The sequence below is a fragment of the Thunnus thynnus genome, chromosome 3, assembly GCF_963924715.1.
Source record: "Thunnus thynnus chromosome 3, fThuThy2.1, whole genome shotgun sequence".
Lineage (NCBI taxonomy): Eukaryota > Metazoa > Chordata > Actinopteri > Scombriformes > Scombridae > Thunnus > Thunnus thynnus.
In genome coordinates, this window is record NC_089519.1 from 31,356,972 (window position 1) to 31,372,435 (window position 15,464).

Here is a 15,464-nt window from a genome sequence, read left to right on the forward strand (position 1 = left end):
AAGTCTTTCTGCTGGCTCCTTGAGAACATCAGGTAAACCATTTACCTACTCAAGTAGTCATGAAAAGGACGATGCTGCAGGAGTCTTCATGGCAGAGGGGCACAGCAAGGACAGCCTACTGAGCTATGCCCTCAGCTTTAGAGAAATCCAGTCTCTTCTCAGCTGTGACTCCAAAAAGCCGGTTGCGACAACAGCAGCAGCATCAGAGGATGACCAGCTGATTGGTTTTGGCTCTCGTGCCAGCAACACCTGGCCAGAGATTTAGGACAGCAGGGATGATGGCTATGCAGCCTTTATACTGAAGAAAGGCTGTGCTCCAGGGACAAAGATGCACAAGCTACAACAATACCTGCAAAAGCAGCAGCAGCCAGCCTCAGACCCTCCTCTGATGACTCAAACCTCACATGCTCCTGTTTTTTTTTTTCAGTCAAAAAGGTAAACATGCTGTCATGGTAACCAAAGTGTTTTAGTACACCAGAGGGGATAAAGTTAAATAATTTCTGTGGTGATTTTATTCATACTAGCCTAAATACAGTGTAGACATACTTTTAGGACATTGTAATTCTTGCCTGTTGGCTTCACAGTGATGGATAAAGATGAAGAGCTGGAGAGCCATTCAAAAACCATTTACACTTCAGCTTGATTGCTATTAAATGTATTTTCTATACAGTCTATATTTAGTGTGAATGCTTTCAGCTTCACTATTGTTATCCAAATCTTTATTTATTAATGTGGATGCTGAAAGCATTCCTCAGGAAATGCATTTCTAGTTGAAATTTGCATTTCAACCTGTCACAAAACATCTGCAGAATTGGGTGAAAACCCACTTCCCCACAGAATAGTGAAAGGATGAAAAGTTTGACAATATTGAGTCAGACAAATTAACTAGAAAAATTAAAAGGCCAAAATATGGCTCATAACCACATCAGATGTATCATGTAGGAATACAGTCAACGCTAATTTTATGGTACAGAAAGTAATTTTATTTTTATAAGTAATTTACAATACCAATACAGTATTTACAATGCAGTGGACTGATTTAGTCCGGGACTGTGCAATTTACTGTGCATGACATTTGAGAAAAGAAGAATACAAGAAATCAGTACCACATTGTTTTGCAGTATTTTTTTCAAAAATGAAATCATTATTTTTTGTTTTCTTAAGATGTTCCTGTAGCTGTCTCACCACCATCCACTCTTCCTTTTAATTGTGTCCAGCTGTGAGTACTGTAGCTCCCTTAATTTGTCTTGTGCATTGCATTGTGAGATAATATTATCTATCAACAGCGCACACAAAAATCAATCAAAAATCAATTTTGTCACTTTTCCATTATGAACACACTAAACCTGCTGTACTAGTATACTGAATGAGTGATCCAACTGATGAATGAGCAGAATATGCTGAATGAAACTTAGATATGATATATATTGTATACTATGGTCTGAATATACGTTCATATTTCTATCTGCAGTGGATTGGAAATGTGTTTTACTTCTTTAGGGAAGATGTCAATCAAAGACAGTCTATACAGGCCTACACACTCCTAATTAGAGGTCTAATCAAGCAAAATAGGCAAAAACACCTCTGTGGGTCTATCATTAGGAGCCTTTAAACTGGGAGAAGCAGAAAATTTAAAAATATATTGTTATGACCCGGCCTAGGAGAAACCCTGGTGCAACATGTAATTGACACTCCCTCTCCTCAGCTACCAAGAAACAGCTTTTGCAGCCTTTAAATGTTTATTTCATAGTTGTAGTTTCAGGGTGAGTTAACAGCAAGACAACAAACAAAAGGGAACTAAAGCTAACCAACGTAAAATTACCTATTTAAACACAAAGACACAAAAATGCAAATCATAACTCCTAACTTAACAGAAACAGGAGAAAAGATATTAAACAAAAATGCTATCCACCCCTACAGAAACTGGGCTGTTAAATATATTTGCAAAGTTATTTACAATACTGTACACAGAAACATGTTGGCTGGTTGAAGGTGGAGTGAGGAGAGCCTGCAGGAGCTGGAGAAAGCTGGCTTTGAAATCTCGAGCTCTGGAGCCCAAACACTGATGAAACATGATGCCCTTTAGCCTTTAGGAATTGATTATAATTTAATAATAATTTATAATTATGCTCTTACTGAGAGGTGCCGCACAAAATTTTATTTTCATGACCTACAATGACAATAAAAATGTTTTTCATATCAAGATAATTTCATGCCGTTTTTCATTTTCAATTGCAGTAATGCAACAGTGTTTTATTGTATGACCTGATCATGTGCAGTTAAGTGACCATAATGCATCATGTCTATTTTGAAAATGAAAGCACTTTAGTAAGTTTTCTTCAGGATGTACTGTGTTAAGTCTCAATAATTAGAAAGATCAATGGCACAGAACCAACAGCTAGCACAACAAAAGTAGTTACAAAAATGACCAGCAGGTGTCGCACTGTGTGAACCTCCTCATCAATAGGTTTGTACACTTAATGTCTCAAAAATAAATTGAAATATGGATATGTTGACAGCTAGACAAAAAAAGTGAGCATCATATGAAGCATCAACTATTGTGCAGTAAATCTGTTTGGGACACCTCATCCAGGTAGCATCAGTTAGAATTAAGCTCTCACTGGACTGTAGCCTCCATCAGCTGTGATCACATGGAGTCACTTGATAACTGGCAAAACACACTCAAAACACACTTCTGCAGACTGGTTAGAAATTCATCCCACCATGGTCTAGTTAAAAGAACCTTCTGGTTTTCATGTCTACTCAAGCAGACTGACGACGTTTGTACTTAGCCAAATCCCTGAGTAACAAAAAAAATATTATCATTTAGCACAATCATGTCTGTAGCTGCTATCCATCCATACCTTACCTGAAGTGATTTTGAAATTCAGTGAGGAAATAATATCTAGGTGTGTGTATAAGATAAAACTAAGTATCTGTACATTTGCTTGTTTTTAAACTCATATTTAAATACACAATTGACACACATTCAAACAGTGTTTTTAATGTATTCAAAAGTGACCATCAAACACAGAACACTGAGCATCAAACAGGTTTAAAAAAAAAAAAGACACGTAAATGGGAAATCTGATGAAAATTACTGTTTGAGACCAAACCAAACAGACCAAAGTGTAAAACTCAGAATGCATCATGTATGCTCATCTGGAGCTTCACAAATGTGGGATTTTTTTAGTGAGGGGAAATCAATAAGCTCAACAACATACATAATTTAGTATAGAACAAGTGTTACCCAAAGTCCAAAATCTTTCAGAAGTCTTACATCTGCAGCCGGTGCCATGGAAGCCCCCTCCGGGTGCAGAGAAACATCACCTGAGCTCTAGTTCAACACAGAACATTAAATATAGAATTTGAACATGTTGAACACACTAAACTGGACTGCGGTCCTCGTTAGGGCAAGGACCTTAAAACGATCAGTGCTGCAGACAGTCCAGCCATACATTTTTACTGTGGATTTGTCCCCAATGTTTTTTGCAGTTGGATAATGTTGGGAAGGGATTTATGGTTATTATGGAGAGAGGAGGAATAATTTTGTCCTCACCAACTACCGCTCACACTGGACCTGTGAAGGCTGGTGGGAGGGTCTTTGGGTTAGACCACAAGTGTTGGCCAGTCCCAATGAAGAAAGCCGTTGACAACCAATGCTGCTCTCATTCACAGCTCTTGTAGAGACCCAAACATGCTAAACCCAACCACCAAATTACACATTGCACAATATGTAAAGCACCTGGTCAAGCCGATGAATGCCAGCTCCTCTTTAAACACGAGCCCAGAAAAGCTCCAAGTGAGGCAGCAACTCTGGCACTCTCTGACAGTGGGGAGTGAAACTACCAATATGCCAATTGTTACCATGCCTGTTGCAGTAGTAAACCCACCTCCACCTGCTGAGACCCTGGCCGCACCTCTAACCTGAGTCTCCACTGAGAAAATTGTTAAAAGCATCATGGAGAGGCAGCAGACAAAAAGTCGAGCAATGACCATCCACTTCTTCTACCAGCATGGTCCCGTCAGATTCTTCTACCGCTCCAATAAGGTTTTTAAAATGTATGGTGCTGAAGGTCTGACAAACCCAAAAATACCCTTCAAAGACTTTGAAAGAGACAGAGTTCTTTCAGTGGGAACTGAATGCCACAAAGAAGAAGATGGAGGAGGAAGCAGGACCCAAACGGTCCTCATGTTCACGCTGGCTTCCCTGGAGTGGTGGTGAAATACATTTAGTATGCCCAGGGAAAGTCTTTTCACTGTACAAAGATCAGGCCATGGGGAAGGTGGTGACCTGGAAAGAGTTCCAGGAGTCTCATTTTTATGAGATGGAAAGACAGAGATGGGAAGTTGAAAAGGGAAAATGAGAGACAGGGAGAAGGAGAGTGTTTGTTGTCACGTGTATAAATATCTTTTGCTCATTTTGTCCTTATTTAAAAGTATTCAATTTTCTATTTAGTATTTTATAAGATTGCTGTTTTGATGTGTGAAAATGAGAAATTGTTCTATTTTCAAAACAAAAATGATACAATTTCAAGTCTTTCTGTGTATAGAATGAATCTGGTTACCTTTGCTGGACCCTGTGGTGGCTCACTCATTTCAAACATTCGTTTTGGACTTTGTTCAAAGCCCCAGAAGTTAGTTTTCCCTTGTCAAAGGACTAGCAGAACCTGCACATGTTTAATGTTCTAATATATTAGAGCTGCAACAATTATATGATTAATCAATTAGTTGTCAACTATTAAATTAATCTATTAATAGTTTAAATTAAACTATTAAAATATTTTGATAATTGATTCCAGCTTCTCAAATTCCATTTTTTTTATTTATTTTTTTATGTATTGTGTGTGTGACCTGGGACCACTGGTTCTATGTGTTTGTTCAATATTATGACTATTAACTGTTGTCAAGATTGTTCAATAAATAACATTTAATTCATTAATGTCTACATGTCTCATTAATACAATTTCAATTTAAATGTGTTCAGACTAATCGTATCAATGAAATGCGACTATTAAGTCTAATAAAAAAATTGATGACCCCGACAAAGAAGACAACATCGTTTTTTAAACAGTACTTTGCCTTAAAAATCATTACAATGTCTGGTAGGTTAGTTTTCCCTTTAGCTGTGCGCGCTCCCGCGAGGTGCACGCAGTTCTCGGCAGAACTCGGCAGAACACCGAAGCTGATTTACGACAGTTTCTCAAACATACTTCCGTCACACTTTACGGCAGTAAGTTGCTTGCAGCCAGGCAGGTGTGAGACGGTAGGCTTCCCCAAAATCACCTTAAACAGTTCTAGCTTTATTGCGCTGGTATCAAACAATTTGTCAGGCGTTTGTAGTCAGTTTGTCTTGCAGTATAACCCTTTTATAAACTCTGTAGTGCGTCTGCTAACAGCTAACATCAGCTAACGTGCTAACAAACACGCCCCTAAGTTGGCTTAACATGCATCTTGTAACTTAGTCACCATTAAACTAGAAAACTGTGGCTGTTTTTGTCTAACACCTGCATGTTAAAGTGCTATATGATTTCTACAGTCTGTTGATATTTTGAGAAATGTGAAAGTATGTTAAAGAAAAAAAGACCCAGTGCATACACCGCTACTGTAATGCAGCTCTGTTTACAGATATAATGGTGGTAAACACGAAAATCCGGTTTTTCTATGCAGCATATTTACTCTTTCTGTACACCTACTATAGTGTAACCCTGCCTAGACTTTATACGCAGTTCTAATACATAAAACAGCGCAGTAATAACTTGGGACACAAATATAGAGTTTCATGTCTGTAATTCAGAGAGCAGGATTCAAGTCCTGAGGGGTGTAGCTACTACGAAGCGAGATTAGTGGGTTAGTGCGGTATGTTGAGCCTAAAGCTAGGGTTTCCAGTGTCACGAAGGTGGTTCTCTGTTAACCTGGCTAGATCACCATGGTAACTCAATGCTGCGCACTTAACCTGGTCAGGAGCAGGTTATGTTCCGAGTTTCACTTTAAATCGGCTATAAAAAGCATCGCCCTTTCACTGACTACCTGATTTACTGCCAAGTCCGTTTAACACTGCTGGTACTGCAGTTATTAGATCACCGGATTGATTGGTCTTTTATCATACTTACTGTTATTTCGATATGTCATATTGTACATTTCTAATGGTGCAATCGGTTAGGGTTACTTTTTGGGTGGGATTTTGTTAAAATATATCAAACTGGATTTCAAATTGTAAAAGAAAAAAAAAACTATAATGAAAACTAATGAAAAAAAATACTTTGAACAACAACAACAACAACAAAAAAGAAAATCGATGAGTCTATTGGTGTTTATCACAGATAATATTCAATCTTTAAAATTGATTTCACATTGATTTGGCCAAAAACTAAAGTGATTTCCACGTATCCTTCATTATGGGACAGAGTCAGACTTAAATGCACTTTTTCAGTATAATGTGTAAATCTGCTGCATCAAGTTTAAAGTTTAAGAGTTACATGATCAGCAATTTCTCTCTCCTCTTATTTGCAGCAATAATGTTGCTTTTGCTGTGATAATGTATTTATATTCTTCATAGCTCTCCGTTATAATGACCTGTCCCTCCTGACTGAGGGAGGCGACATGCGATTGGTCAATTTCGTGTGGAAGAAGAGTCAAATGACACGCCAAATGCCCCCTTTATGGGAGATAATCCTTCCGATCAGACAAAATCAACGTATAAATAAAATCCAGTTTTGAGTGTGTAACAGTTCTAAGACATAAAACATTGCAGTAATGACTGCATGCACATGTTTTTGCCAACCATTATATCATATTGACCTGTTCAGGCAATGCGCATTGGACTGCCCGGTGCAGAGACACTGCAAGGTGGATCCTTAAAAGCTTGGATTTTGGTGAGTGTGCAGAGCATACAGATGCCTCTAACACACTATACTCATTTCACTTCAGACTAGGGATGCAACTAACAATTATTTTCATTATCGATTAATCTAATTAGTCAATTATTTTCTTGATTAATCGATTAGTTGTTTGATCCATAAAATGGCAAAAGACTGTGAAAAATGTCACTGTCATCCCTGAAATGTCCCGACCAACAGTCCACAACCCAAAGATAATCAGTTTACTGTCATAGAGGACAAAACCAGAAAATAATCACAGAATTTGGATTTTTTTTTCTTAGAAATTACAAGCAACTGATCGATTATCAAAATAGTTGGCAATCAGTTTAATAGTTGGAAACTAACTGTTGCAACTTGATTTGAGATACTTTGTTGATGTTTGTTGATCTCATTGCTTTGCTTTAATGTATTTGGACACACTACTGCCCTGTTGTTGTCTGGGTTTCATCCTCTTCCTCCTCTTCCTCCCAGACAGTCCTCCTGAGTGCGTTTATGTTCCAGCTGCTGAGGACTGTTGGACTGAGGGCGTTCTCCATGGCATCTGAGACCTACACGTCGGGCACACACTCCGCTGCCTTCGTCACCTGTCCTAACGACACGGTGGCTAAAGAGTTGGCCAGGTGAGACAATCAGCGACACACAGTTTAGAAAAACTATTATTTCTTTTATGCTTATTTTTATTTGATTATACGACAGAATAAAGATTTTGTGAATCTATCGTTGATTTATCCTCCCTCTCTTTTACTGACTAATGTCATCTCCTGTGTAACTGGAAATCTTTTTGATGACACTGCATTAGTGCTGCAGTTAATGATGAACTAATTATTTTCATTATCTATAAATCTTCTGATTATTTCTTTCAATTAAGTGATTAATTCTGTAAGTCTGTAAAATATGAAGCAATGCATCACATTTTCCTAGAGCCCAAGGGGACATGATCAGATAATCTAAAATATTAAATTTACTAGAATGTCTTATGCAGCAATTCTCACATTTGAGAACCTGGAACCATCAAACATTTGCTTGAATAATCATATGAGATTGATTAGAAAAATAGATTAATGACTAATAGATTAATCTGGAACACAAATATAGAGTTTCAAGTCTAATTCAAACAGTATGATGCAATATTTTGTCAACGCTATCATGGGTAGTCGTTTGTGTCTGATGAATTGATTTCTTCTATCTCACAGGGGTATTGTGCAGAAGAAGCTGGCTGCCTGTGTCAACATCGTCCCAGCGATCACATCTGTGTAAGTTCTGAACGTTGGTCAGAGGCAGCTGCAGAGTTGTCTGTGTGATGCACGTTTGTGTTTTCTATATGTACAGAGTGTTTTTAATTAAAAACAGAACATAAATGAAGAGTTTTGGGAGACAATAGATTAAATAAATAATTTTGTCCTTTAAAAATTGGACATATTAGATGATAAATTGTCTAAAATTGTGTCTTGTGTCTCCTCTCAGATATGAATGGCAGGGGAAGATTGAGGAGGACAGTGAGGTGCTGCTGGTGAGTGTTGACTACAGTTTGTAATATTTCTACAGCTCAAGGTAAATTACCATCACTGCACACTTTTAATACAAATAACACATATATACTACAGCTGCAACTATTACTATATCTGCCTCTACGTCTACAAGAACTACAACGACAATTCTACCGCCACAGATATTACAATTTCAGCCACAGCTAGCAGTAGGAGGATTTTTCCGGTACAATTATTTATACAATACTTCTTATCAACAATGATAATTATCAATAACCTTATTGATATTTCTCTAACAACATCCGTATTTTTTGACAAAACATTGTGGCTTAAACTTTCTGTACAAGACTTAATTCACATATAATTTTACAGTTTGGGAAATGATATAAATTTATAAAAATAGATATTAATTAATTACAAGTCTGAATGTTTTGGCTCTTCACTACATATGAATTTAACGTAAAGAAACAGGACTATAGTATAGAGCTATAGTTGTTGAGATTAGATTAGCAGTGCTGTCAGTGGAGAATCCTGCATCTCTGCGGCTTTATTTAGTCTCTGCTGTCACTGAGTGAGTCAACAAACCATTGTTTACTACCAGGAAATGATACAAAACTTGTGCCATCTGAAGTCAATATGACCGTGACTTTAAAATGTTTCTGTCAGTTAAACTTATCAAAGAGAACAACAGGTTTTTCCAAAAATTCAATAGTTCATTTTTTATTGTCTGAGATGTTGCTGGAAGTGTTTCACCACCATCCACAATTAGTTTGTTCAAACTCTGAATAGCTCTTCAGTTTTTCCCTTTTGCATTGCATTGTGGGAGAATAGTGTCAGCAGCAGACTCAAAATCAAAAAGTGTTTTTTTTAAATAAACTTACTGTTTTTAATTTACATTGTTTAAAGTATACATAATGTGAACATGTTACCTACTCAAAGTCTTCCTATATTACTATGTAGTGTTGATTCGGGATACAGCGCTTATGTCGAACCCCAACCAACGTTATCTTGTATCATTTGCAGAATACAAGGCCCGAGCAGCAGCAGGAGGGGCTGGAAACACACTTCCAGCAAAAAAAAGCCTTGATCCACACACATTTTTATGATGGCAGATATTGTGTAGTCTGTGCTTGCACACGCTTTAAAGACTCCTGTTGTTAGTCTTATGAAGTGTCTGATGAAGTCGGTCGAGCTGACCCAGTGTTTCTCTCTTTATTTAGATGATTAAAACAAGAAGTTCCAAAGTGCCTGCTCTGGCTGAATATGTCCGGTAAGTTTATTTTTCAAACCAAATACATAAAATGCTGTCCTCCAACCTAACTCACAGGGGGAACACTGTGTCGATCATTTTCTCCCATTAAGGCCATGACTCATGCAGTTGGACTATGGCTTTAATTACTGCTGTTTGTGTGCCTGTCTGTGCACTCAGTCAACTTGTTCATAGTTTTTTTTCCCTTCTCTAATGGAGTAAGGTATGTATTGGAGAGTCCCCTGATCAAGCCAAGTCATTTATGTGCATCAATTTGTATGTTTTACATACGTGTAAACAAATAAAAAATCAAAATCAAATTGTCTCCTCCAGTTCTAACCATCCTTACGAGGTAGCCGAGGTCATCAGCCTTCCCATCGACCAGGGGAACCCGCCTTACCTCAAGTGGATAGGAGAAGTTGTCCCTGAATAAGGATGGACTGATGGATGAGTGAATGAATTAATGGATGGATGGATGGATGGATATGCAAACCAATCTAAACTAATGTGAAATTACACATACTGTACCCTATTTTCAAAATGACATCCGATGCTTGGACACACTCTGGCCTCTACTATCCAAATTGGTAATGTTGTTACAAACTAAGGCTTACAAGACAAGACAGGGCTCATCATGTGAATTTTTAAGTGACACATTGGATGTTTTGAAGTGATTAAAACCGTTATGTTCTCTAAAATATTTCCATCATTTGAGGCTTGTAAGTGGGTGATATTTTCCCCTCTAGAGGGCAGCATTGTTCCTTTATATTCAAAGTTAACCAAGACTGTGCTACAAGTTGTGAGTTGCTTGAATAAAGAACCATTTTGCAATAAAGTGGAGGATTATTTTTCATTGGGTTTAAAGTCTTTCTCGGTGAACATACAGTTAAGAGTTCAGCTGCACACATGTCATATACATATTACATATCACATACATATAATTACTATGTACAGTAGTGCAAGTGACATCATTGCACACACCACTGGATGTTACATATGATGAACATATTTACATTACATTAGCATCTGTAAACATTTATTTAGCCCATTTTTAACAAGTTACACATGACTTTAGCACTTCACTAAAGCCCGGACAATAAGCAGATGTTTCAAATTATTTTGACTTTCCTAAAAAGCTACAAACTGCATGGACACTTGTGATCACAGGCAACAAACAGTTATGTTGGCCCTGTAACCTTTTGCCTTGGATTTCAATTTATGGGCCTTAAAGAACACGTAAGACAACTGAAAAGACTTCAGCACAAAATATTAAATGCACAGATGTTTTAAGCCAAGCCCTTACTCAGCGTGCTGATTGTTAGACCTTAGATAAGACATGAATTATAGAATTCACAATACACTACTATTACAATCATCATAACCATCCAGATACTTCACATCGACTGTATATACAGTTCAACATAGTGTGCAGCTATGAGCATAAAGCAGGGAATGCTTTTGAGAAAAAAGAGAAAAAAAATCACTTAATGGGGATTTTTAAGTGTGACAAAATGTAAAAGATCTTTTTTTTCTCCCTTCAGAAATACATATTGTGTTTTCTATCATCTTGTGTTGTTGCTATTGCACATCTCAGGTAGTGAGCTAAAGCTGTCAGTTATCCTTAAACGGAGAAAAGAAACCACTTTGTTACTTTGAAGAAATGCACTGACTAAGTTACCAGTCAGTTCATTAGTCAGTTATCCATGTGCAGCTCAATGTACTGTATGTATGTACACTCACACACACAGTATGGATACTGTTACACTGAAGTTTCAACAAAAGCACTAAATAACAGACTGAGATGTCTTTATGAAAACAATACAATTTACCTTCGAGAGCCTGTTTTTAAAAGTCAACGCAGTAAAAGTAAAGTGTAAACATAATTGACATTTTTCATTCATTCATTAGTCGTGTCGTTTCCCACCGGGACGTGATTCATACAGTGCATTAGCCATTTCTGAACAAGATGTTACTGATTAATTAAAAGAAGTGAGAGACAACATAACGGGAACAAATAAATATAGAGAAATGATGGTCTTTTGCGTAGGACTTCACTTAATTAAAGTGACTGAAGCCTCCACCCACCGAATGTAGGGTCACGTCAATCAATTTTTCATGACCATCTTAGTGTAAAATCCTGTTTTTTGTTAATTAAAAAGGACCAAACCAGTGTTTCTGCATGTTATTGATTATTTACTACAATAATTAAACACATAATCATTACATTACTATTTGATACTATCCTTAATATTACTTGCACTTTATCCAAGGTGTAGTGTTAGTTCCATTGGTTTTAATCCCACATGGTTCACATCATGCCAACATTTATAGTTTTTTCAAAATTTCATTATTTTTACAATTATAGAAAAAAAAATTTGTATTGATATTGGCACCCTATTACATACTGCAAAAGTCCTCAATGATTTGCACATTGAAAAACAGTCACTCCAAATGATTCAACACTGAACCTGCAATCTGTAGCTGTTCTTAATATCTGATGATTAGAATAACTGTCAGAAATACATTAAATGGCAGGAAAGCTGATAACACCGGTTACAGATAGCTGATTTCAAGCACTGAGTTTTCATTCATGAATGCCTCAGGTTGTGACCTGTTGCTTCCACTGTTAGTGGCCAAAGAGGACACTGCCTCAGCAGGATCAAAGCCTTTCCTGGCCTGTTCTCCGTGTTTGGCACTCTGACCTGAGTGCTCCAGCTCAGGTTTCCCCCTGGTGCCTTCTGTCACTCCTCTGCTGTTTCCATTTTGTGAAATTCTGTGTATTTCACTCATCTGTATGCCTCCCTGTGTTCCATTGATTTCCTCCTCTTCTTCTTTTACACCGCAGTGTTTCCTGTGCATAACGGTGGCTCCTTCGCTTCTTTGCGTTTGGTGCATGATGCCGCCCCACTCCTCCGTGGGTCGCTGCACCTCGGTGACGGCCTTGTCGTTGCTCTTCACCCTGCGTGAAGTGCGGCACAGGGCCTTCCTGAAGCCTCTCTTGAAGTTGTCGGACAGGAATCCGTACAGGATGGGGTTGGCGCAGCTGTTTGCGTATGAAAGCACAACTACAAAAAAATAAAGCCCCCTAAAGTCTCCGGGCAGGACCACCAGGAGATTGACGATGTTGAGGACATAGAACGGTAGCCAGCAGAGGACAAACACCGCCACCACGACAACCACCATCCTGGTGATTTTACGCTCCGACTTCCTGCGCCGAGAGGATGTGGCCTGCGCCCGTTTTCCAACACTACGTACCTTTGAAAGAAAAGATACAGAACTTTTTACACACTTTAACAACTAATAATAACACATTTTCTCATTTACACTGGAAAGACACTTTCCTGCTGAGTTTTTGTAATATTTCAATGCTTTGAGTAGTAAAAGTGTTTATATGACCTCCATTATATTTGGTGGCAACAGAGCAGCGATGTCAGAGATTAATGTCTCAAAAACAGAACATGTAACCAGAGCTAGATATCTCTACTGGTAAGAGGAAAATATGCTTTTTTGTCATTTGGATTAAACTGATCCATTAAAGGAGTACAAACATTTGTAGAGCAACACTTTTATCTGACAAATCATTGTTGATAGCATCACCTTTACATGACAAAATATTTAGTATATTGCAAGTAATCAAATAGGTTTAGCCTGATATGCTATACTTTTGTTGAGAATAGTTTCTCTCTGATTTTTTAAATGATATTTTTTACAGTATTAACAGAGTCATAGGATATCCATTCTGGCACAGTGTGTTTTTCCATTATGTTTTGTGCAAAAATTGCTTCTGTATAAATGCCCTCCAACATCATTAGTGATATCAGAGAACAGTCCTATTATCAAGGATGTTAGTGTGCACCAGTTCTTGCAGTTCGTGATGAAAGCTGTTTTTGCATTAAAGCTGAGATAGAGCTTTATTTGGAGGGATTTCTTTGTGAATAAGCACAAATTCAATATTTTTTTGCAAACAGCATTGGCATAACACTGCATAATATAATCATATTATAAAAAAACATATCTGTATTACTGTAAATGCTGTACCTTGATGACAATCAGCAGGTAGCACAAGCAGATGACCAGCAGGGGGAAGAAGAAGCCCACAGTGCACGTGTAGACGATGAAAGACGTCTTCCACACTTCCGCTGGCTCAGGCCACACGATGCTGCAGTTCCCAGCATCTTTCAGTATGTCTGCGAACACCACCACCGGCAGCACCACCACGAACGACCCGGCCCAAACCGTGGCGCTGATGGCCTTGGCCACTCGGGGGCGCCGCCACCAGGTCGAACGGATGGGGTGAACCACGGCCAGGTAGCGGTCTACAGACATCACAGTCAGGCAGAATATGCTGGTGAACTGGTTGATGGCGTCCACCGTCAGGACCACGCGGCACATCAAAGAGCCGAAGGGCCAGGAGAACAGAGCGTTCTGCACCGCCAAGAATGGCAGGCTAAGCATAAACAGCTCATCTGCTATGGCTAAATTGAGGATGTAGATGTTGGTGACCGACTCATTCTTGGTGTAGTTGACAATAACGTGGATGACCAGAGTGTTGCCCAGCAGGCCGACGACAAACACTAGCCCGTAGATAAGAGGGATGAAGATTCCAGCTAAACCAGGGAGGGATCCAGGTTCAGGTTTGCTGCAGTTCTGACAGGTGCTGTTAAAAAGGAAAGAGTTGTCGGTCTGGGTGAGGCTGAGAAGAGATTCAGAGGAAGTGGAGAGAAGCAGGAAGTGGGAGAGGGCAGGGACAGAGTTGTTGCTCCAGGTAGCTGTAGGCAGCAAGGAAACCTGGGAGGCCTGGATGAGCTCCATGGAGGCGTTAAAGACCATGAGGCAACGTAGGTCCCATCAGTGATAGATCAACATCCCTGCAAGCAAAGGAAGGCAAGTTTATTTAGCACATTTCACATACAAGGTAAATTTGAAGGAACATTTTGGGAAATACGTTCGAGTTAGAAGAGAAGGAGGATTAGTTTAGTTTAGCATTAAGACTGGAAGTAGAAGGAAACAGCTGTCTGTCCAAGGTTCTGGGCAGACGAGTAAAATGTTGTTGATCGTTAAGAAATAATTACATTACGAAACATCCTCTAAAGCTTGGCTAAGGTAATCACCTCTCTCCTTGAAAATCACAATTTTTTATCATTCTGTTGTAGATTAAAGAGAGAACCAGACTAGCTGTGTCCTCCTGCTTTCAGTCTTTATGCTAAGCTGATTGCCTCCTGACTCCAGCTGCATACAAATGAGAATCTTCTCATCTCAGCAAGAAAGCAAATAATCATAGTTCCCAAAATGTCAAACTCTTTACTTTAAAGACTTGGAATAAGAAATACAGCATGAGATATACAACTTTCTTTTAACAGAAAGAGAGAAAACACATGAGAAATTAAAATGGAGAGACAAAGACACACCTTAACTGAGATATCAGGGATATAGGATGTGTACGGTCAAAACGGCTGCTGCGGGTGACAACATGGTCAACGGTCAAAAGTTTTAAAAGTTTGGTCCGATCTCATCCCGGTGGCTTGTAGAATACTAAACTACTAATCAATTTAACAGCCTTTCTTCCGTCATAACAAAAACAAGCCTGCACTGGAACAAAAACATAGCGTATTGACTTCTATTAGTACAGGACTTGTTTATGAAGCCGTCCTGGCTTCTTAATAACCATGATGTTGCATGCAGGCACACCCTCATCCCTCACAGCGATGGCTAATAATTGGTGCTCTGTTAGGAGTAAAATGCACTGACCTATGGAGAAAAAAAATAACAGAGCTATATATGTCCTCCACAACCTTGACTTAACTACATTACTGTGAGGATAATGGAGAGAGAAAAGGGGGAAAAGGA

At 38.6% G+C, this 15,464-nt stretch overlaps 2 protein-coding genes across 4 annotated transcripts; one reads left to right on the plus strand and one right to left on the minus strand.

The window, feature by feature from the left end:
- Positions 1-5,083: 5,083 nt before the first annotated feature.
- Positions 5,084-10,452, plus strand: LOC137180141 (protein CutA homolog). 3 transcript variants are annotated; one of them, XM_067585400.1, is made up of 7 exons: positions 5,175-5,266; positions 6,810-6,875; positions 7,353-7,501; positions 8,075-8,134; positions 8,346-8,391; positions 9,589-9,638; positions 9,951-10,452. In XM_067585400.1, exons 2-7 carry the CDS (start codon positions 6,813-6,815, stop codon positions 10,048-10,050), a joined length of 468 nt encoding a protein of 155 aa, XP_067441501.1. In that variant the 5' UTR covers positions 5,175-5,266; positions 6,810-6,812; the 3' UTR covers positions 10,051-10,452. The 3 variants fall into 3 exon arrangements, with proteins under 3 accessions (XP_067441502.1, XP_067441501.1, XP_067441503.1); XM_067585402.1 differs by having other exon boundaries at positions 5,189-5,266; positions 7,357-7,501; XM_067585401.1 differs by lacking the exon at positions 6,810-6,875 and having other exon boundaries at positions 5,084-5,266.
- Positions 10,292-14,495, minus strand: LOC137180142 (somatostatin receptor type 5-like). The gene is made up of 2 exons (XM_067585403.1): positions 13,656-14,495; positions 10,292-12,872 (listed from the first exon to the last, which is right to left on the minus strand). The coding sequence occupies exons 1-2, from the start codon at positions 14,445-14,447 to the stop codon at positions 12,171-12,173; spliced, it is 1,494 nt and encodes a 497-aa protein (XP_067441504.1). The 5' UTR covers positions 14,448-14,495; the 3' UTR covers positions 10,292-12,170.
- Positions 14,496-15,464: the final 969 nt, after the last annotated feature.